The 22,489-nt window shown below is 34.4% G+C and overlaps 1 protein-coding gene across 2 annotated transcripts in view; it reads left to right on the forward strand.

Annotated features, from left to right (window-relative positions):
- The first annotated feature begins 21,294 nt into the window (after positions 1-21,294).
- LOC118273468 (sodium/hydrogen exchanger 9B2) overlaps positions 21,295-22,489 on the forward strand; it is a 47,286-nt gene continuing 46,091 nt past the window's right edge. Inside the window, exon 1 of one of the 2 annotated variants that reach the window (XM_035590448.2) lies at positions 21,295-22,081. In XM_035590448.2, the coding sequence (XP_035446341.1) occupies positions 22,057-22,081 (25 nt within the window). In that variant the 5' untranslated portion in view covers positions 21,295-22,056. The remainder of the gene's footprint in view (positions 22,082-22,489) is intronic. The other variant, XM_035590449.2, reaches the window with a different exon arrangement.

Here is a 22,489-nt window from a genome sequence, read left to right on the forward strand (position 1 = left end):
CTATGTAAATATACAATTAGCTGAGGAAAATACAACATGCCAACCATTTAACATTATAATGCACGTAATTAACAACATTAAATCAATACAGAACACTGCGACTCCCGGGATATAACTGTTGGCAAATCATAAGCTCGTTTATTGAAATGCAATTGATTAACTGACAACCGAATAGCAGCTGAACTTTATTTTTATTATTCATTAATCGGATTCACTGATTATTCGAATAATTGTATTATTTAATTCAATGAACATTTTAGCCTACGAGTGTGATATCGGCTACGCGTGCTACGCGGCTACGACTGTGCTACGCGTGCTACGAAATTCTATATTTTGGGTTGTTCACTAAAATGTCTGACCGCAACTACATTGGGCGACCAGATTCTATTCTAGATTCTAAGAGATTTATTATATCCGACGTTGTGATATACGTTTCGTAACACGAAGAGAGCCTCGGTCGCAAGTGACGTTATAAAACCACGTCGTTGTACGTGGGAGGCAGCTGTGGAGCTGCGGCTTTACTCTAATTACGCACGGAGGCGACGAACGCAAACATTTTGTTTCTTTATTCTGAAGGTATATAATGTAGGAAATTTTGTTAAGAAAAGTTTGGTCTACCTTGGCTTTAGGTGAGGTGAACCGGTTACTCTCTTAATGAGGAAGAATTTATAACAATGGTGTGTTATTTTTACCTATGATAATATTGTATTTTCCTTCCGTCGTTTATTTTTACCCGTTAGGGTGCTTTTCCACCACATGTGCTATGTAGCTACGCTACGAAGATGGACTAATTAAGCTGTGAAATGTTTAAACTGATACTAAGCTATGGAGCTGTGCAATAAGCAATGTATCGATAGCACTCATCTTTCCATATAAAAACAGAGCTTAGCTGAGTCTGTTTCCACTAGTGCTAAGCTATGTGTACTAATGAATATGATTGGTCAAAGCCAAATGCATCCACAGCAACGTAGCATAGCACATCTGTGGAAAAGCACCCTCATGTTTGACTAGGTAACTCCATTCACTGTTAACATATTCTTTAATTAAACTTTATATTTTTAAGTGGAGAGATGACGCATACTAATCATCAGTCTAGTCTAGTCTTCAGTGTCTGTACCAAGCACTTCCATTTACACATAACATTTAACTACGAAACAACTACCTGTAGAGTGTAGATCTAACAAACATTTGTTCCGTATGAACATCAAACCCACAAACGTGTAACTTAACCTAACCATCACAATCACAACAGTAGTCTATTTGTTATTATAATGCTATTTACTCATACTTAAACGTTGGAGTTTTTAAACGATAAAATTCTTTCAATTATTCAGATTCGACTGAAAATATGAATAAGATTTTATATACCTTCAGCTCTACTTAAAGTTACTTAGTAATATCACATTCCTGTTTAGATCTGTTATCAGTTTTTTTTTGCTTTTGACTAGCTATAATGGTTATAATTGTGATAACGATAACTGACAGCTTAATATACTCTCCAAGACACGGGGTTAAACAACACTAAATTGTCTTTTTAAGTTACTAACAATAACAACGATGCTCCAAACGTTCAGTTTTATATTTCACGTGGAGTAATTTGTTAATGAAATTACAATACAAAAATACTGTTGAAATATGACAACGTAAAGCTGGTTTAAATACACAGGTGTTGGTGCAACACATGTTCCGTAAATGTATAGGAAACAGAGGAAAAGCGTAATTTCTTTTCAACGGAAAGTTGCTTTGTTGAAAAAAGAACGCTATTTTGTAAATGAATTGAATGCAATTTCAATGACATTTCTCTTTAAGTTAGTAAAATTATTAATAATTATATTTAATCTCAATTATTAATTTTAAATGTACACGTGTGTAGTCAGATAGGTAGTTATATAAACAATTTTAATAACATAACGATCCTCCATGTTTGATTTGATCGATCCATGAGACGTCCTCCATGTTTTTATAATTTTCTCATAACTTTCTCGATGGAAATTTCTGTTACTTATATAAAATAAAGTTAAATATAACATGTGGCTGTTAAAATATAAATAAAACACGATATCCTTGTGATATAACTATTATGTACAATAACATAAAATATAATAAAAGAGAAAATACTGCTTGTATAACAATCAGTATCTTCTCTTAGGTAAGTGTGACGGGATCGTTACTAAAAAGAAACAAATAATGTTGCAAGTGGTATTATAATCTCGTTGCTTTAGCACTTAAAATGAATTGTTCTCGTCAAAATTTAACCAGTGAGACGCAAAACACTTTTAAACTAGTTTTGACAGTTATGTAGGTAGATTCATTTCTGGGTAATCTATATTAAACGCGTTGTAAGATGCACTACGTCTATTGCCAAACTGCGTCCACAGTTTGACTTTCCTCTAACATAAATCTTTCTTCTTATGTTTGAGTTACAAACAGTTAGGCTCATTACAATTTTAAATTACAAGGAAAAATAAACCGTATCAAAACAACTAAAGCACTGTTTTACGAAAAGAAGAAAATGGAAAAATAAATAACATTTCTAAATATAAACATTGAACGTTCATTTAAAAATAAACTTAAAATATTTTAACGATTAGAGTACTATTTTCGCCGACGTAACCATAACGAATATACGTTTCATAAACATTCGTGAGTAGTCTAACTACTTATCTATCATAGTTTACAGAAGTGAGATTCTATTGAAAGAAGGAACTACGGATATTTGCAGGTGGCACAGGTAAGGCTGTAAGGCTACTACCGCTATATATAACAATTGTATGAACGTAACTCATTGTGCTTAGATGGAAAAGAAGTACGGTACAAATGCCGGATTTAAATATCATAATAAAAGTAATATTATATTGAGTCACGTTTTTCAATATAGTATTCTTAGAAGACGGACTCGTAGTAATCATTATATGTATAACCAATTGCTAGATCGCGGAAGCTAAGAAATCTAAGATATGAACTGTAGTTTCTGTTGGTAAACATATGTGAATCATAACGAGAGTAATTTAACATAAAACCTTATTTGATTATGTTGGCAGTTCTATCAATACCAAGGTTTGATAATGTGTACGTCTCAGGAATTCGGCATCAGTAAGCAATGATGTACTGTTTGCGTACCTTCCTCAACCAATCTTTTAGAAATATAGAATGGGACCAAGTCATTCCCTATTACAGCGATTGGCAAAAAGTTGCTGACCTGTGATAAAGTTCCACTGCCTAATCAAGTTAGTTTATATAACCTGACACGTGGCCTTTCATAGGACAAGATAGATTATCTATTGGTAAATCATTATAATAAAAATTTGTTACGTATTATGAAAGGGTATTGTAATATTCTATTCAAACCAGAATTCAATTGATTGATATTATTTAATATAATCTACAATTATACCTATATGTATGTAGTTTTATAACAAAGAAACTGCTGAAAGTGTTGTATGCCAAATGCTATTACAAAAAGTCCTGGGTGCCAAATGCTACTACAATGAAACCAGAATGAAATAAACTTAAGCAACAGATAATGCCATCTATCGGGCAAGAAATGTATTACAAGCGCGCGCTCACAAGGTCAGCCACTCGAGATATGACCGCGGAGATTTACATTCAATTAAAACTTTTCCTTACCCTCTTATGGGTTAAGAAATAATATGATAACTTAATTATTCTGTTTTCTTTGATCAAATGGATATTACTCCATATTTAATAAAGTCGAATATTGCTTAATTTTCTCCTATTTATAGAATGTTAACTGTACATACACGTGTTGAGAAGTATATTAGTTAAGTATATACCTCTTCAGTAGTTAACGTGTAATGTACGGATATAGTACAACGATTTAAACAGAAATAGCAGATCAACATACACATAGTATATTTTCATTTGATAAACACCCAAGTACATAAATATGTATAACTTAAGATTGATCCTCATAAGGTAGGTAAAAGCAGATATTGAACGTAGCACCCACATAGGGTACATTTTACTATACCGAAACATTATTATTTCATAACCACTCGATGAACGATACATATGTATGCACTAAAGAAGATTATACAAAAAAATCAGAAACTAATTTACATAGTATGAAACAGGAGCTATTGACAACTAGTGCAGTGAGTGCCACGTACTACAGTAATGTATTGTACAAGGCTAAATGTCCTCCTCTAGCACGTTTCGACCTGGCCTACCCCCGTTCCCCCCACTGACTTTACAACTCACTACTCTATTTCGAATTAAAACACGTTTCACTTTGCTACACGGATGTATGAAGCTACTTATGTGAACTTAAAGACCTATGCACTTCAAACGTTTGAGAATTGTTCGCAAGTAGTGTTTTGGTATTTGTATGTACTAGGATTCTTATTCATGGATATAAATGAGAGTATGTATTTGTAGGCTTTTTTGAGGGGGGAAAATCATCTAATGGCTTCTTTCGCCTTGAGCAAGGCGAGAGGGAGTATTGAACTCTTACTGACTAAAAACCACTCCGTTCCTACTCTTGCTTTTCGAACCGGAGCCTAGATTACCTGCTAGACTGTCCGCAGTGTAAGCTAGATTTGATCTTCACGACGATATTTTCTGTTATATTAAATCCTGAATGGTTAGCTAGTGCAAGATAAAATAACTTCACAATGATATCTGTGATAATGAGCTTCTATCTGCAGCGTCGGCAGTCTCGCCAGCAATTCATAAGCCAATTCAGCAATTTTCGAAATTAGGCAAGATGAACGTTCTTTTTCGCATCTACGAAACACGGAATTAAATCCATTCAGTATTGGCTCCGAGATTCAAGGGGGACGTCACTACGCCAAGGAGATTTGATTTATTACATCAGGAAATATAAAATGGCTCTCATTGTAATGTTAAAAAGCTTTTTCATCGCTGAAATGCGACACATAAATGCAGACATGGCTTCTCGAATCTTTTCTCCATAATTGATTCTGTCCTGATATATATTTATATTTATTTTTATTCAACTTGAGTTAAGCTCAAGGGAAACGCTTTGTTTTCCTAGTTTTGTTTTGTTGGCGAACTTGTGTGTGTAGTTATTATTACAATAAATCAAGTATACTGCGAGAATTATTGGCTGTTACTTGTTTAGGTGTTCCGTTACATTTTGTGTTTATTAGAGTTTGGTCATTCTTATAATTAATCGAAGTTTGATGTGACTGAGTGGGAAATGGGAACTTTTGGGTTGTACTGTTTGATGTATGGGTTTATGCTAATATTATTGTAGGCAAGGCAGCATTTTATTTTGAAAAAGTTTTAACGTATGATGGATCATGTATGTATTAATTATACATATATACTTCAGGATTAAACGTAAATTAATATTATCGTAATACATTTTGGTATACCAATTTTTGATGGTTACTGGTATTGTTATTTAAAACGCAACATTATTTACAATACCATTTCAAATATGAACCGATAACACTTATCTACTTAACAAATCTGGCTTGTAATCTTGTTTCTTGTGTTATCTGTGAATGAGAAACTACTTTTCAACCGCTGGTGCTCTAGGTATTTGTAGCACGTAAGTTCTAAGCAGCCGTACAATAATTATTACAATCCATTGGTTCCTAATAGTGGTAAATACAAGGGTAGGTCGTAGTAAGGCGTGGGAGTGTTAACAAAGTTTGGCCGCCAACTTCGAGAACATTCGATTACTTAACCTCACCCTAGCTCCGGCTGTTTGAAGTATGACTTACTAAAGTCTGGTTTAGAAAAGAGTGCAAACAAAACTCGCCGTGAAAAATCAACGGTTCCTTGAAAGACCATACACAAACATATGATGAATTGAGACTAAAAAGCAAAATATCACGACAGCAATACGTTAAAGGGTTCTTCAATGTTGAAGGAAAGGATATTGATCTGTTTTGTTAGTGTCTATAAGTTCCTAAGTTAGTGAATTGACTCATTAACGTTGGGATAGGCTACAATAATAAACAAGCAGTCAAGTTCTTTTTTTCAAGTATAAACAAATATACATTCAAATACGCTGCTAAAAACTGGAATACCGACTGTATAATTGGATATCGGAAATAATCCCGTCACAGTTTTCCACGGCACCGCAATCAGGTCTATAACCCACAGCCAGCCACTTAAATAAGGCTCGTGGAAATTTCATAAAAATTAATGCATCGAATATTTCATTTTATGACAAATCTGTTATATAAAGGGACCGAGGAAACCGCCGTCCGGGTCCCACCCACGCGTCCAAATTCGGTTTCAGTAGTATTTATGGCCGATGATAAATAAAACCGTCCAGAAATAATAACTACTTCACCAACCATGAACGGCACGACTTTTATTAATTTAGGGACACATATTTTTTGGCAACATTCGTCCAGTTCCACTTTATACAGCTTGTTTTAATGTTTAACGATCACGTTAGTAATTCAACAGATGAGTATCTCGATCAGGCTCTATGTGCCTATATCTTGCTTTCAACACAAATTTTGTCCGTGATAGACATGTTTAAGAGGTTTTCTTGAAAGTCTGGATCAAGGGCTCAACTAACAAGTTTGAGTTTGGGGCTTGAAAGGCCCAACTTATTGAATTTGCGAAAATCACGTAAGTAGTTTATACGATATCTTGTCTAATGCCCAAGTATAAAGTTTAACTCAATATAGAGCCATTCTATGTAGTCAGTCCAATTACAATCTCCATAAATGAAAATAAAACATTGTGACTACAAAACAAACGTCACGTTTTGCTACATTTGTAAAATAGTGAGTTTGAACGCGGAGTGCGCAGAGTTTACGATGCGCCGCGACAGATCAGGCCGACCGTAAATTACGCCGGTTTCGGAACGACGGACGTGCCCTGTGTCGTGTGAATAATTGTGTGTACCCGTACCTGGGACCTGCGTGCTGCACCCCTGTCTCATTCACTATTACTAGTACAAACCCGTAAATATCTGAGAAATGTCCAACAATGGTGTCATTTCTAATTGTTCTCAATGACAATGTACCAGCGTATACCTACATTGTTTTAATTTAAAACATGTTTTCAATAAAGAAACTAAAACTACGGAGTACGTATACGAACACATTCTAGAATAGCTCTCATACGAATAGGACTGTACAAAGTATTTGATATTTCGTCGAAGAAATAAATATTTGCTCACGAAAACAGCTTTCAAAGTTTAAAGTCTTTATAAAATTCAAAACCTAGCACCAAAATATTTGAGTATTTACATCAGCATTGTATGAACGTACACCGTAAACCGTTTGAGCAAACTCTGTTAGCTGGATCTGCGTGGAAGTTTGCGGTAATAGGGCAACTCTTTCCTTCGTGTTATACGATTTCGACCGCCCAGTTTTTGAACTCACTTTGGTAAAACAGTTGTAAAATTACTCGCGTAACTTTCATTTACGTAAGAACTGGTTCGGACTTCCAAACGTGCAATGAAGACTTTACTAAATTAATGAAATGTAACGATTATCTCAGCTTAGTCCGCATTTGAATTGTCTACCGAGGCAGATTTATTAAATTAATTCGGTTCCCGGCCACTAATTGTCTTTTGTATCAATTCAATTGGAGGATTAAATTTGAATATTATTGCAAAATAGTTCTAAGGGTATTATTGACAGCTGTTTCGGGCAGATATGGGCGTGAATGTGTCGATTACAAATTCATAAAGTGTGCATTAACAACGAGCGTTTGATAGAGAATTCATTAGTGGTTTGTAAATACATAACATTAGTAGTTTCATGCGGAACTGATACACTGGAAATATTGACTGGCGTTTATTTCCAATCTATAGCGATCTTAGTACGAGTATGCGAGCCTAATTTAGTTGGAAGAGCGGTTAAATTCACGCAAGAGCTTTGTTTCACGGCGAAAACTAAGTCAGACTTGTTTCTGTGTTCTTGACTGTGAGGCCTGAAATATCCAAGTAAACTTGAGACTTACTTGAAAATACCGCAGTGCAGTGCCTTTATCATGTAAGCATATGAACGGTTTATGAGATTAATATTTTATTACACACATCTTACAAAAACCGTATTTTTTTCCTTGTTGTTCTGAGTTGAATACTGTGGTGCTTCATAGCTAAACAGAGTGGTTGTTTAAGATGAATACAAAATAATAAGTTGTGTTTTTCTCCAATCAGGCAAGTGAAACTAACTGAGAACAAAACTTTAAACCACATTTAAATAAATCATACAATCTACTATTCTACAAAATTAATAAATTGTTTAATCCAACAGTAATTTATAAGAAGAATGAATATTAAAATCCAAAGATTTATAAATAAAATATTGCAATCACTAAACCAACAAATCCGTTAGACGGTAATAAATCAAAACGCCGATGCAAAGTGGATAAACAAAATGTATATTGAACGAAAAATATTGCATTTTAAAAGAACATTTATCATTACGATACATAAGTTGATATTATATTGCTAACAAACAAATTAATGATCTGGGGGCACGGCAGTTTGTCGACAAAACAAGTTCGGCACGGCCGTACCATCCTTTTCTCGAAGCAATTCGGGCCTTTTTCGACCCCCTATAATTCGGTTGTGGATAAAGCAAGAAACCTGAATCTTCAGTAACTAATCCGGCATTGTATAAACACGGAATATTTAAAATTTCAGTCAATTTGAACCAGTAGTTTAAGAATGACAACTTGTTAAAGTTTCTAAATTTTGTCACTCACTGACTCACCGATCATCAAAAGTCCAAGGCACTTCTAGCAGACTTAGAAGCTTTATATTTGGAATACATATAGAGTTTAGTGTCTTAATCATGGGAAAACTTAAATATTTTGTAATTTCGGTCCAGTTTTCCAAATACACCAACTGCATCAATAACTTTGTAATCCCATATAAATATATGGGATTACAAAGTTATTTATGCAGTTGGTGGTTGGTGGTGGTTATAAATTTAATAGGTGTAGATAGGTACCTACCATATGAGGCAAGGGAGGGGGTATAGGGTGGGTAAGAGAGACAGGGAGTGGGCTTTGAGAAAAACTGTGGCTGAAGCTCAAGAAGTAGTACCGGAAAAGATAAAGAGGAAGACTACATATAAAAATAAGAAAATATCATAAGACCTTTAACAAAATTCGTTAGAAGTAGATGGTATCAAAAAGAAAGGTACAAAAAGAAGTGAGTCCCATCAAAAACATCCTGTAAAAAACCCAAGTTCGCAGCTGTCTTTCTACCGTCAAAAGTTGTGAGATCCATGTAATACCAAGTCGGTTAATCTATTTAGTGTCAACTTGAAGGACCTTGTCTTAAGTTATTACATAAGTTATTATCATGCCAATATTAAAAATATTTAACGTTTTAAACAAATAGATCGACTTGGACATCGCATGAAAACAAAATGAATATTACAATATAATATTAGATTCTTTAGTCTCTCGCGCCTCACGCGATTGAAACTCTCGTTCCTGTTGGTCGCTGGCCCGTCGTGCTGTGTAGTGTGATACATACTAATAATCAAATCAAGCGTATGTCCAAGTCGATGTATTTGTTTAAAACTTTAAATATTTTTAATATTGGCATGATAATAACTTATGTAATAACTTAAGACAGAAGGTCTTCAATGTAGACACTAAATAGATTAACCGACTTGGTATTACATGGATCTCACAACTGTTTGATAGAAAGACTGAGCTGCGAGCTTGGGTTTTTTACAGGATGTTTTTGATGGGATAAATATTTGTCGACAAACAAGTTCGCAGGGATTGCTTCAGAAACTTGGCTTTTAAAAGTTGCGTGACAAAGTGACCGTTGGCTGTACTTTCTATATATATTTATTTGTCGGGTTTATGTACACGGCAACACATCGAAGTAAACAAAACCAGTGTATCTTGGTCTCGCTTTGTATCATCTTTCCGCACATTCGATGGTCAGTTTATACGGGTTTTGCATAGTTTGTTCTGTATTCGTGTGTACACAAATCTGGAGCGCAATGCCCAGTTTGTTTAAAACATTGACTTAGATTTATAACTGCAGTTTCGTTGCTTTGACTGCCTGTATTATTTAAGTTTTATGTTTGAGTTGACATGGTTTATTACGTTAGATCACAGCGCTATCATGTCATTTATTGCCTAAAGGGATTCATAGTATGTTATGTTATTGAGTCCAGTAATAGTGGAACTTTATTAGCATACACTGGATTAATTTCCAAGCTTCATTATTTGAGGTGACCTTCAAAAATTCAATAAAACTTTGGTCAGTCCGAAAATAGAAACTAAAACTTCGGTAAGCCTAAAATGTTCCGGAGCTGTGGACTACCTAGCGGGTTTACCGGAGCTCCGGCTCGAAAAGTAGGAGTAGGAACGGGGTGATTTTTAGTCAGTAAGAGTCTGACACTCCGTCTCGCCTCACCCAAGGCAAGAAAAATCATTGAATGATTTTCCCTCTGTGAAAAAAGCCTAAAATGTTTCTTTATTGATCAGCGGCATTCAAGATTTAAGAAGCTTATTTTCTGTATATACCTTTCCCATTCCTTTGAATAAAAACAAGCTTAAACATCACATACGTATTTTCAATTTAAATACTTTAATGAAATATTAGCAAACGCCGTTGCCAGCAAATTATCTTAGTTTTAATTAGTAAGAAAGCAATCAAAATGTTCGAACTCCCAACTAAATGAACTCCACTGTCGTTATGAATGGCACTTAAGCTTTTTTATTGCCCGTTTCAGATTTTATCATTCCAAAAGTACTTGAGATTTTAATACCATCAACGGATTAATATTAAATCCGTATTCGTAGTGTTTTCTTACCAACACAGTGGAAATATCCTTCATTATTATTCAGGCTTATACAGATTTAACAAATTCCCAGGAATTTTATAACGGCTCAGCATATCATTATCATTATGCCAGTATTCTTACGAAATAATAAATGGAAGTATATTGTACTCTATTATGATTACTCTTAAATGGAAAATTATTTTACATAAACACAACAATCGCACGGTTTGTAATCGATTCTAAACAAGGTTTAGAATTTCTCATTTATTTCTTTCATTACGATACATTTTACCAAAATTCCTTAACATTTGAACCTATTATGAATTTCGTAATTAAAAATCCACTTATCCGTTTTTAATTCGTAATTATGTACGGATCGTACACAGTAGGTACCCGTGATGAAAGCCGTACCTACTAAGCATTAATTGCAAATAATTATACACCCTATTTACGGCTCATTAGGTTGTATAATCAAATTGGCGGAACACAAAAATGTAATCAAAATTTTTCATGAACGATAGCATAATTTTAATACTTGTTTATTTTCAATTTTATGTATTTCTATGTAAAACATCAACTTTATACAAAAGAGTAAAATATAGGGCTGCAGTTTATGCAAACGTGTATAAATTACACGTTTATATAAATATATATATCGTGAGATATACAAAATTAAATAAAAATAACAGTTTACTCACGCAAATAATACTCGTATATTGAAAAGACTAATAGTTTTGAGTCACACAGGGACTCTTCAACGTGCGCAAACGCGGCATACGTCGCGCAGCCTACTTACTGACTTTCGATTATGTTACATATGATTAATTAATTTAAATATAAAAGCCTTGTATTCATTTAGGAGTTAACTACTAATAACGAAATTCATAACATTGTTATAAGGCTAAAAGCATTGTTTTAAGCCAGTCTCTAGGTCAAAAAGATTTAGGCAAGTAGATAAATCGTTTATACCAGACTTCGTGATCTACCTGGAACAAAGTTTAATTTGGTGCCGTGAAGGAGACAAATGGCGTAATGTAGCGTGACTGTTAGCTTAACACGTTGAACTTGTGACGGCTTGGAGTTTTAGAAACACGGTTTCTTTTTTGTCATAGGATTATTCTGAAAACATTTAGGTACATTTTATTTTTTTGACATATTTGGTAAAAGGCTGGCAAGTATTAAAATGTTATTAAGTAAGTATGACTTGAAATTTTAAAGCGCAATGCTTAACATAATTATTCATTAAGGCAATATTATATGTTTAGCGCCTGTTTCACCACCTTCATATAAGTGCCCGATAAACAGAGATTTTTTTATATTATATCACGTTCTTAATTCAAAGTTATCTGATACATAGCGTCTATCCAGACATTGTGAAACAAGTCCTTAGTCAACTTGAAAATAACTATGAAATCTATAGGATGATATTATTTCTTTCATTTCTACATCGCGATAAGTGCAGCGACATTAATGTCACTAACACACTGTACTCAAGGAGCTCTCCAATATATTGTCATTGTTCCTCCTATATGAAATACTAGTTCCAAGTAGTTCCTATTGAATTTAGTTCAATGTTGCCGTCACTACAATCGATCAAGTTACGCTTGATACAATTCTTCCATTATTTGTTGCAATGTATTTTCTCTTACCTTTGTTTTGACTCAGGTGGTTTAACATGAGTCGAAGTTATTGTTTTGTTCGAAACAAAATCTATGTTGATTTCTCTTTATGTTTATTCTATCACTATTGAAAAAAGTAATAAAACCTTTTGCTCATCTAATACACGCTACAGATGTTACAACTTAATTTTAAAATTTTGACTGTATTGTTAAAACTGCGTGTTGAAGTCGGATTGCACAGTTAAGTCGTGAGGTGTGTAGAGCCTATATTAGAAGAATCAAGAAGTAGGTAATGAGAGTTCTAATAACTTTCATTACCAGTTTGCTTAAGGTTAAAGTCAAACCTACTACTTACTAGCAGTTTCGTAGTTTTTTTATGGTATAGGTCGGTAAACCGTCCATGGACACGCGCGAAACTACAGAGGTGTTACAAGTGCGTTGCCGGCCTTTTGGGGATAAGAATTTGAGGATTGTAGGGGAATCGGGGATTGGGAAGATTGGAGAGAGGGGTAATTGAACCACCGACCGGTAATCTCACTTACATGATGCAACGAACAATTTATAGCAATCCGGTAATAAATAAAACTATGCAATGTAATACTACAAAAGTAAAACGGCAATGCATTAGCATCGTATAAGTCACGGTTCGTTAGACGTGACTTTACTCTGAGGACCAATTTCTCAATGCGCACTACCGAACAACTGTAATGCTTTTAAGGTAAAGAATTCATTCATTAACTACTCTACTGTAGAGAAGAAAATTAGGAATGGAAACATATATACATGTTATATAATTGTAGAAACTGTATCATTAAAAGGTCCTGAGTCCTCCAGTTCCACATTAGTTGTTGACTTAAATCTAAGTTATTAACTTTCGAAATTCTCGGACAAATCATGTATCTTGCCTTATATTGTAACAATTGTACACAATAAATACAGCTCTGCCTATCCCTTTGGGAAACAACGGGAGTAATTGTTACTTTTGCTACAGTAAACTAGAAGGAGAGTGCTTCATAATAAATCTTTGTGAATGGATTTCAAACAAATCCAATGGATTTTTTCACGTATTTCCTTTTAACAGGTACTGATGGTACCGACAATTTGTTATCGTAAGTTCCTCAGCTTTGTCTAGAGGACAATTGAATCACATTTGTCTCGGTCTCCCCCAATTTATACTAGACTTTGAGAAAATATTTAAATTTCAAACAAAACTTTCGACTTACAATAAAATCGGACAATAAATTAGATTTGAATGTGAATTGAGGTTAGCCGTTGATTTACACAACGACACGCCTATGTCTATAGTTCTGGATAACGTCAGTGATAAATTCACTAACATGCTATGCTATCGCCTAAAATGATAGTAATAGCACGTAATAGTGTTAAATACAAATTAAGTACGAAACAACTGAGTACGAAACAACATAGAACAAAGAAAAAAATAACACAAGTAAAATGTGTATCTTACATCTAATGTACACGTTATCATCATTCAAATGCTTGTATATTAAAGTCATTAACTTAAATATACATACCTAGTCAAAAGTCTCTTCACTAAACGAATACTTATTGTTTGATGGAAGTTTCAAGGAGACGGCACAGTTTTATATCCGTATTCTGAGACAAGACTCGATTTAATTTAAGTTTATTATACACATTTCGACCGAGAACCGTCATGATAATAAAACGCTGCCTTTCATATATAAAACTTCACATTTTAACTCTTAAAATTCGACGCTATAACCCTAAAGTTTGAATTTTATTAATATGACATGGGAAATTAAAATATTTACTTTGTCGTGATAGGTACACAAGCCGTCGGTTGCGTTTCCCTAGCTGGCGTCAGGTGGGCCAACCTAAACAAAATGTAAATAGGCCCGATTATTCGCTCTCGACATTTTGTATTCGTTAAAGTCAGCGCAATAAAAGTAGGTACCTAAATACGTTTTATGCGTAATTTGTGTTTTTCGTACTGGTTACAAGACCCTGTGGGTTAAATAAGAAATTTTGTTTTCAAGTAGTATTACTATCGTTCAGTTTGTGTTTGCAACTTAGATTTAGATACAGAGTATGATAGCAGTAAATATAAAATATCTTACTCTGAAAATATGCTCTATCTATTATTACTGAACTGACTTATACCTATCCAGCAGTTCAATAAATGTTTATTGAATGAATTTTGAAATAAAACGATGAATGCAATATTCCTACTAACAAATTGCCCTCTCATAAAAGTAAAATATTATTTTACGGAGACCCATCTTCCGTATTTCTTGGGTTGCTCGATGGCTTTTATTTGTATTTAGCAGTGGATTACGGGGTCGAACGCGCCGGGGTTTAGCGGTGGAACATTGGATGAGCGGGTAGATGCACCTGTAATTGGCAGCTTCCGCGACTGCGCCGCCGTGCTGGCGCCGCATCCTGTGACTTATCAGCAAATAGCTGCACTGCCTTTATTAAATAAAGTCCCAGAAGCGTCGGCAATTATTTTAAAAGCACGTTCTCTAATCTTTGATCCAGATCCTAAAAGATTACCTGTCAGCCAGAGCGCTTCGTATGCACTACGTACGCTGTTATAGACGGTCGGCTATTGAAACGTACAACATCTCTCTCTGTGTACCCATGTTTTAGGAAGATTCCATTCTAATATTAGTCTGTAAACTTCGTGACCTTTTCTGTTTGAATTAGGTAATAGATACCAAGAAACTTTCTTTATTTTTGGATTAGATCAATAAAGGACTTTTAGTTTAGCCTTAGTCCACAATTCTTAACTCTAATTAGTGTAATTTTATAAATAACTAGTGTTTACTAATCTAATTTAGTTAATCTTCCGATTCCAATCCAATAAAATTCCACGAATCGTAAACAAATGACGCTTCAACGACGTCACACCTAAAATGCGAGTAATTTCTATCTGTATCAGTTTTCACTTTCACATATCTTATAAAATTACCCAAAATATATGTTAACCACCTTCGAATCACCAAGTCTCATCCTTATTGTCAACAGATATCAACTGAAACATCATTTAACCCTTCGATAACCTACATAAACGTAAGAAGCTCAGATAAATAATCAGAAATCGAATAGCCAATCAGGGCAATTCAACGATATTGATATATTTACTTTGAGCAGGTCAAATTGCAGTTGCGTCTGTGGCTAAAAGCTGAGCAAATAATGACACATCGATACATGGGTCATCAATCAAAAGGAGATTATCCTGTGATGGATTGACAGCAGCATCTTATTATTATCTTGCTGTGAGTATTAGTTTTGAATGCCTATGCAGCCTATGTATCGTTATAAAAATGTTAGTTGATTAGCTGTTCAATAGATTATGCTCCGTCTAGACTGTATTGAAAATAAATGACATTTTAAAGCTACTTTTTAAAATATAGATTAACATTGAGAAATGTGTTTTAGAAACTGTTGTCGAAGATCGATGTATCATAACTTTAACCTTTCATAAATAATTTAGTCACCTCTAAGAAATGTATGTATATGGACGGCATATCTATATTTATCTAATTTTTGGCATAGTCCAATTATAATTGCAAATACTAGACCATGGCAAGGTGGCCAAACGCAGACTTATCAATGCTAAAAAAATGGAATGCGACATATACATTGTTCATTGGTGGACATAAAAATATACCAAAACTGTCAAAAATTGCAAATAGCAAGGGACAAAAGAGAAATCTGAAGACATAAATTATTATTTTACCCATTATGACGTTAATAGAAAAATAATTTATATTTAAATAGCAAAAGAAGTTGGTTCATTTTAATAATGTCCATATTTTCCTTATCGTAAATATATTACTATAAAAATCACCACGCACCAAATTGGTTTCTTTCCACACTTTCCCTTAGTGAAAAATATACCATGTTTTATGTATATTGTAAGTTCATTATTTTAATGTTTCTTACAGGAAACTTGATCTTCGAAACATGATCAAAGCAACTACGATACGCTAAGTATCGGATTTATTTGATCCACGAACCAGTAGCTACAAGTATTAATTTTTGCTTTAGAATTCATTTTGTTTTGTTGTCTGGCATCACATTGCACAACCATTTCACGTAAAACACTAACTATATTAATAATTAATATTCAAAGTCAAAGCATTTATTGCAACAAGTGTACTACTGTCTAAGGTTACAGGATTATGATAGTGCTTAAATTTTGTGGTCTGATACAACATTGTAACGTTTTTAAACATTCCTTTGGCATTACTATTGCATTCGATAGAAATTGTGAATATATTATGATTCCTGGAACTTCAATTATTGTTTTGCTATAAAAGTCTGAATACACGTCGTATTTTATCAAAAAACAATCTTTTGCAATATCACAATTGTTATATAAACTGCCATTGAAACTTTTCTCCTTACGAAAAAAGTATTTAATAAGGTTATTCACCCCTTATGTTTGTCTTCGAACAAAACTAAGGCATTCAAATGGGCACCCGAAACAAATGGTCTAACTTTACTAAAGTAATAAAATACGAGAAGGGAAAAATGTGTGAACAACTCCAAGTTATCCTCGTAGACCAAAAAATTAGCCAACATTGCTGTTCCACTTTATACAATCAATAACAGATGGACAAGAAAAGTTAGATAATAGAAGGAAATATTACGTATATAGGATAATCTTCAGTCCGTTTAGTCGTGAAAAATAACTTAATATCGTATGCTTTCCTCTAAATACAGGATATCAACATGCACGGTTGCAAATAAGTTATAATGCCCATGGTAATAAGTCTATTATATTATAATAACACTAGATACACACATGTTTATACATATAAATGTTTTCATTAGTTTTTGATAAACTGTCTCATTGGTCGAATGTGTTACACAAAGAGAAAAATGTAATGTCATTTATAATAATATAAAAATCAATAGCTGTTCGTTAGTCTGGCCAAAACTCAAGAACGACTAGACCGATTTGCCAAATTTTGGTCTTAAATTATTTGTGAGAAAAAAATGTTTGAGGCGGTACGAAGTTTGACGAGTTAGCTAAATTATAATAAAGAGTTACTGAGAGACTTACATTTTACTTTTGAAAAATGTGTGGGGTAGTACTAGTATTAGGATTTTCTTGGTAATATTTCTATAATCAGCATTGATGGTTTTCATTCAGTTATCCTATACCCGTATATGAAATTCTATCTACTCGTATTTCGACAATCCCAATGTTTATGTGCGTAAATCGGTAAATAGACACACAAACAACAGATTAACTTTGTTTGAGAACATGTTGGTGGTGATTCAAAACACAGACAACTTTCCCAAACTATACTTACATACCTACTAAGCATTAGTTTGGGTAATTGTACACCGAACACCTAGCACAGAACTGCTTGCTCAGTTACTAAGCTAATGCTCTAACTTGATCTTCCTAACCGACAAAGCCACGTTGACTCACCAAAATCTTAGTTTGCACACATTTCTTAACAGTACACAACACAGAGTGCAAATGTCCGCTTAGCTAATAATCACATAAGTGCGAATTATTATCACGTTTTACACACACTTAACATTTTAATTATGTTGACAAAAACAATGGTCATATGACATTTTGTTGTCACAACAAATAAATGATACGTTACCTTACATATCGCAATGAATAGCAAACAGTATAGATATTTCCTCTGGGTTTTACTAAAGGCTATTCACTGAGATGAGTTGAAAAATGTAAACAAGTTGTCTTTCAGTTTTGAGGCGAGAGAAGCATATGCAAGAGGATGTGCGCTCAAACTGAACGACGTTTGATGTTATACAGCGGGAAAATAGGGGCCAGTTGAAAGCGTTTTTCAAATAAAAAGAAAACTTTGAAGAGTATGATTTCCAACGTTTCTCATTTATTTTTAGATGAATGTTGTTGCAGCGATTAGCTGTTCTATTCGTACGTAGTCATGTGCCCTGTCAGCAGAGGTGTTTATCTAGCCTTATTGCTAGGATATGTTATCTATGCTTTAATAGCTCTAATGGAAAATGATTATTAAGACAACATTATGAGTTCTTGATGGATTACGCGCCGTAGACATGTCTATTTTATTCACTTTTATTATGTACTGGCTACTCCCGAGCAGTGTCACTAGCTCTACTCGACTTCGCCTTCCTCGATAAATGGACTATCCAACACAAAAACATTTTTTAAATCGAAGCAATAGTTTCAGAACTTCAGCTTTATATAGTGGAATAAGATTATAACTAGGGGGCGAATCTTTGTTGTCAATATTATACACTAATTGTTGTAATTATTGAAAACTAGAAAATCAGAACATACGTAATTTTTCCCAAACCCGAATGCTCACTCGACCTATAGAGACAGGCATATTCGTAGTTGCAATAACTAGAATACTAGTAGTATCAAGATTCTCCAGAATATTAATTCTGTGAGATATGTTGCAAGTACATCCTATATCGCTTACTGGCTCACAGATAAGTCCCATTTATGGATCATGAATTTCTCACTGAGCTTTGCTCATAAACCTTAGGTGTGCGCCAAACTGGCGATCGTTGTTTGCTAGTGCACGGATTCTGTAGGACTATAACCCAGTTAGTTCCATTCATCACGCCACTCGTGTTCCATGGGACAGAAATTGTTTAATCTAATCATTTGTCCCCGTTATGTACGTGCCATCAAATATTCCAAACATGATACGTCATGTACACAAAACAGCTGTTTGGTTCCTGCGTTTATATCCATTAAAATGCAATATTTCTGTTCGAATCACTATTTGTTTGTTTTCTGATACGACACTGAAGTATTTTTGTCGTCATTTAAAAGCGATTCTGTGAGTGTATTTTTGTGTTTTGCTCCAAAGTATTATAGAAACAGTTTAGATAGTCTATCACAAAGCTAGAAAATATTCAGACTGTCTGTAGTATTGTCGATCTTGCAACCACAAGCTTTACGACATTTGGTCGAGAAATTCTGAGAAAATCACTGTACTGTAGGGAGTAATGTTGTAAAGAGCGAAGAGATAAGTATTTTATAGTCAATGGCAGCCCACACAGTCGTCATTTGAAGATCTGATTAGCCGCCAGCTCTCCGGCGGTAACGTGGGGAGCATTTGTAACCAAAGAGTTCATGCATGTTAAATATGCTAAGAAGGTCTACTATCGCCAAGATAAACGATGCCCCGTCTTTCTTTTTCCTGAAGCGAAAGTAAATTCAGTATGTGCACGTCAAGAAGCTCAACCCTTCGTACTTATGCTAAAGATTTATTTTGTTCTGTAGATACAAAAAAAAGTTACACCGATCTTATGTACTACATCCCTTACGCTAAGTAAACGCGTAGTATTCAAGTCGTCTTAACAAGTTTCTTTCTCTGCTACATAGCGATAGCAAATATTCGTTGGTAAACCACCCTCTTTGCATCTTATAGAAACCTGTAGATTTCAAAGCGGGTTGCCCTCGGCCTGTCTTTCAAAAGTATACCACTCCTTTCATATCTCTGCTTCAATTTCGCAGCGCAATTTATATGCACTTTGTGGTGGTGGCCGTTCAAAAGCACCTCAATGTACCGTTTATTCGCAGAGAGTGCTACTGTTAACCGCCGTTTTTTCAGCTGAAGAAGAGTCGTTGATGACAGCGTTCATAGTTAATGAGCAGCTAGTATCCGGCGGGTGTTACTGCGCAAATTGCCCGCTCTTTACTGGCTCGCCGTTTGCCAACTCGACGGGACTCGGTCTAGCGTGAAAGACGTTTCCGACCGTGCGTTATTGTTTACCGCCGGAATGACGTCCCTTTGCTAGCGCTCCTAACGAACATAGAGATCGTAGGTTGTTGCAACTGCACAAACATATCTCTTTTATCTTGCCTCGAACAAACTACAGCCATCAATGTATGGCTTTCGACATTAATAGCCCGTTTTGTGTGCCCAAATAGCTTCAGGCTTTCAATAGTGATGCTTGGCCAATGTGTATTTTTCTTTGGAACACACATGCGGAAAGTAAACTCAAGGACAGTTATGAAATTCCTTGTAACAATTACTTTCTATTTTAAATTCGTAAGTCTTGTTTGTAACGTGTTCGAATATTTAAAAATAAATGTCTATTGAATTTGTGCCAATGCCAAGTCGGTTAAACTAACATGGATGACAATCTTTTAAATACAAGGATGCTATAATAAATTTAAACTTTTTTATGGAAACGTTAGTAGAAGATTTACATTTCCAAAAGGTGTACCTATGTCGTAAGGAATAGGTAGTGTCAATAACACTAATGTCTTTTTAAACAACGTATGTATATTTTAGGGGCTTGTCGCACAAAGGGTAGCTATGATGAATGGTCCCCGGCTAATTCATTATGTAACACACTTGGCGTAAGGCTGTAATAGAACAGAGAAGTGGCAGCCCTGTTTTAATTCACTGTCTAGTGAGTCGACGTTCCAGTAGAATAAAGCAAACTATCTCACGCTGGGCTATATTTTATGATTTTAAGTGCCTTTCATTGTACCATTTGCTGAAGAGAATTGTTTCGAAATACTTGATGCCAAAATTAGATACTACTCGTAGTTGTAATTTTGTGGAATATCTTCTGACCTAGACATTTTTAAACCATTATCTTTAGAAAAAATTGTAGAAAGTCTTAGTATTTTATTTATTTTAACGATCTGTACAAACGGTTTTAATAAAATTAGGTAGTAAATGGGTAGGTTCTCCTTTTAGGCTTAGAATTAGGTAAGACTGAAAAATTAAAAGACTGTACCTACTATGTTATCTCGGTAACTAGTTGCATATCTAGGACTTGCGTAATAACATCATACATAAAATACACCTGGTTTCCATAAAATATTATGCAATTTGCAACACAAACAGAATGTATAATTTATTCACGCACAATAAAATTTAAAACATGAAATATTGTTATAACAATCTAAAATATGTAAACATGAGTACTATTCTTTCACTTTATGTGAACGATTTCATTCACACGCAGCGCCTATTATTTTCATAGGTTTGTTTTAGAAATAAACCAAAACTAGCTATTGAGTAATGTCAATATTTTCATAGTCAAACCTAACATTGGTATACAACTGTACTGCGCTTTGCGTGTGATGATATTGTTTACACTTCCGTTTGCTCACTGTTTTGTGTGTAAAATTTTTATCAAAAGATAATATGTGCAACATACTTTACAAATACTATTTGAGTACCAAAATGTGTGAGAAATTGTAGTTTCCTTATCATATAACCGATGGAAAACTTGATCACAGAATATCTTTCTTCATTAAAATCATTCAACCGGTTGCTGGCCGCAGATGCAAAAAATTAATTCTGTATTTTATTGTCGAGTTCTGAAAACATAGTGAGCTGTGACGTCGGACCCAGTTGTATACGCACACATGCGTGTACTACACGTTTCTTGTTGAATAACTGTTACCGACTTATTTTCAAACTGTTTCGATTGTGTGACCACATACTAGTAGCATCGACATATTTCTCTGTCCAGTGATTAATGTATTTTCTATTATGGCAATTGGACGCAGTGCGCATGCGACGAATAGTATTATTAGAGGGACGCTAAACGAGATCACACGGGTTCGCCGGTCGCTTTCGGGCTCTCGAGCAAAGTGTCCGTAGTGCTTTCAATACAAACTATGTGTCTACGCTAAAGCTGTCCATTAGTTCCGTGTGTCTTTAATTAATGAAAGTGGATGAAATTGTTAGTAGCCTTGTGTTCACGGTCAAGGCATCATGACCGCCAATAACTGTGATGATGGTAAGTCTTGCTTTTTTAGTTTTACACTTCCGCGAGCTTTATTTATAAACGTGAAAATCTTGTAGTGAACTAAAAATGTATTAGTAAATATTTATCTTAAAAAGGCACATGTATTTTAACATTTTTTTTTTTTCTATTTGATAGTCGAGCATTTATATGGAAAAATACCCTGTAATAAAAACAGGAAATAGAGAAAGTGCATGTGACAATGATATAATAATCAATTATAATATTATGAATAGTGTTCGCCTCTACGATTACAGGAGTTATTATATACGGCCAATTCAATTTAATGTTTTTGTTTCAATAGATAACAATGGACAGTAGATCTCATCTACGAGCGGTGCTTAATTAATAATTATTGAATTCAGGTTCATACTGATTAAAACTGGTTTTCAGTAAATTACT

The sequence above is a fragment of the Spodoptera frugiperda genome, chromosome 1 (genome assembly GCF_023101765.2).
Source record: "Spodoptera frugiperda isolate SF20-4 chromosome 1, AGI-APGP_CSIRO_Sfru_2.0, whole genome shotgun sequence".
NCBI classification, from domain to species: Eukaryota; Metazoa; Arthropoda; class Insecta; order Lepidoptera; family Noctuidae; genus Spodoptera; species Spodoptera frugiperda.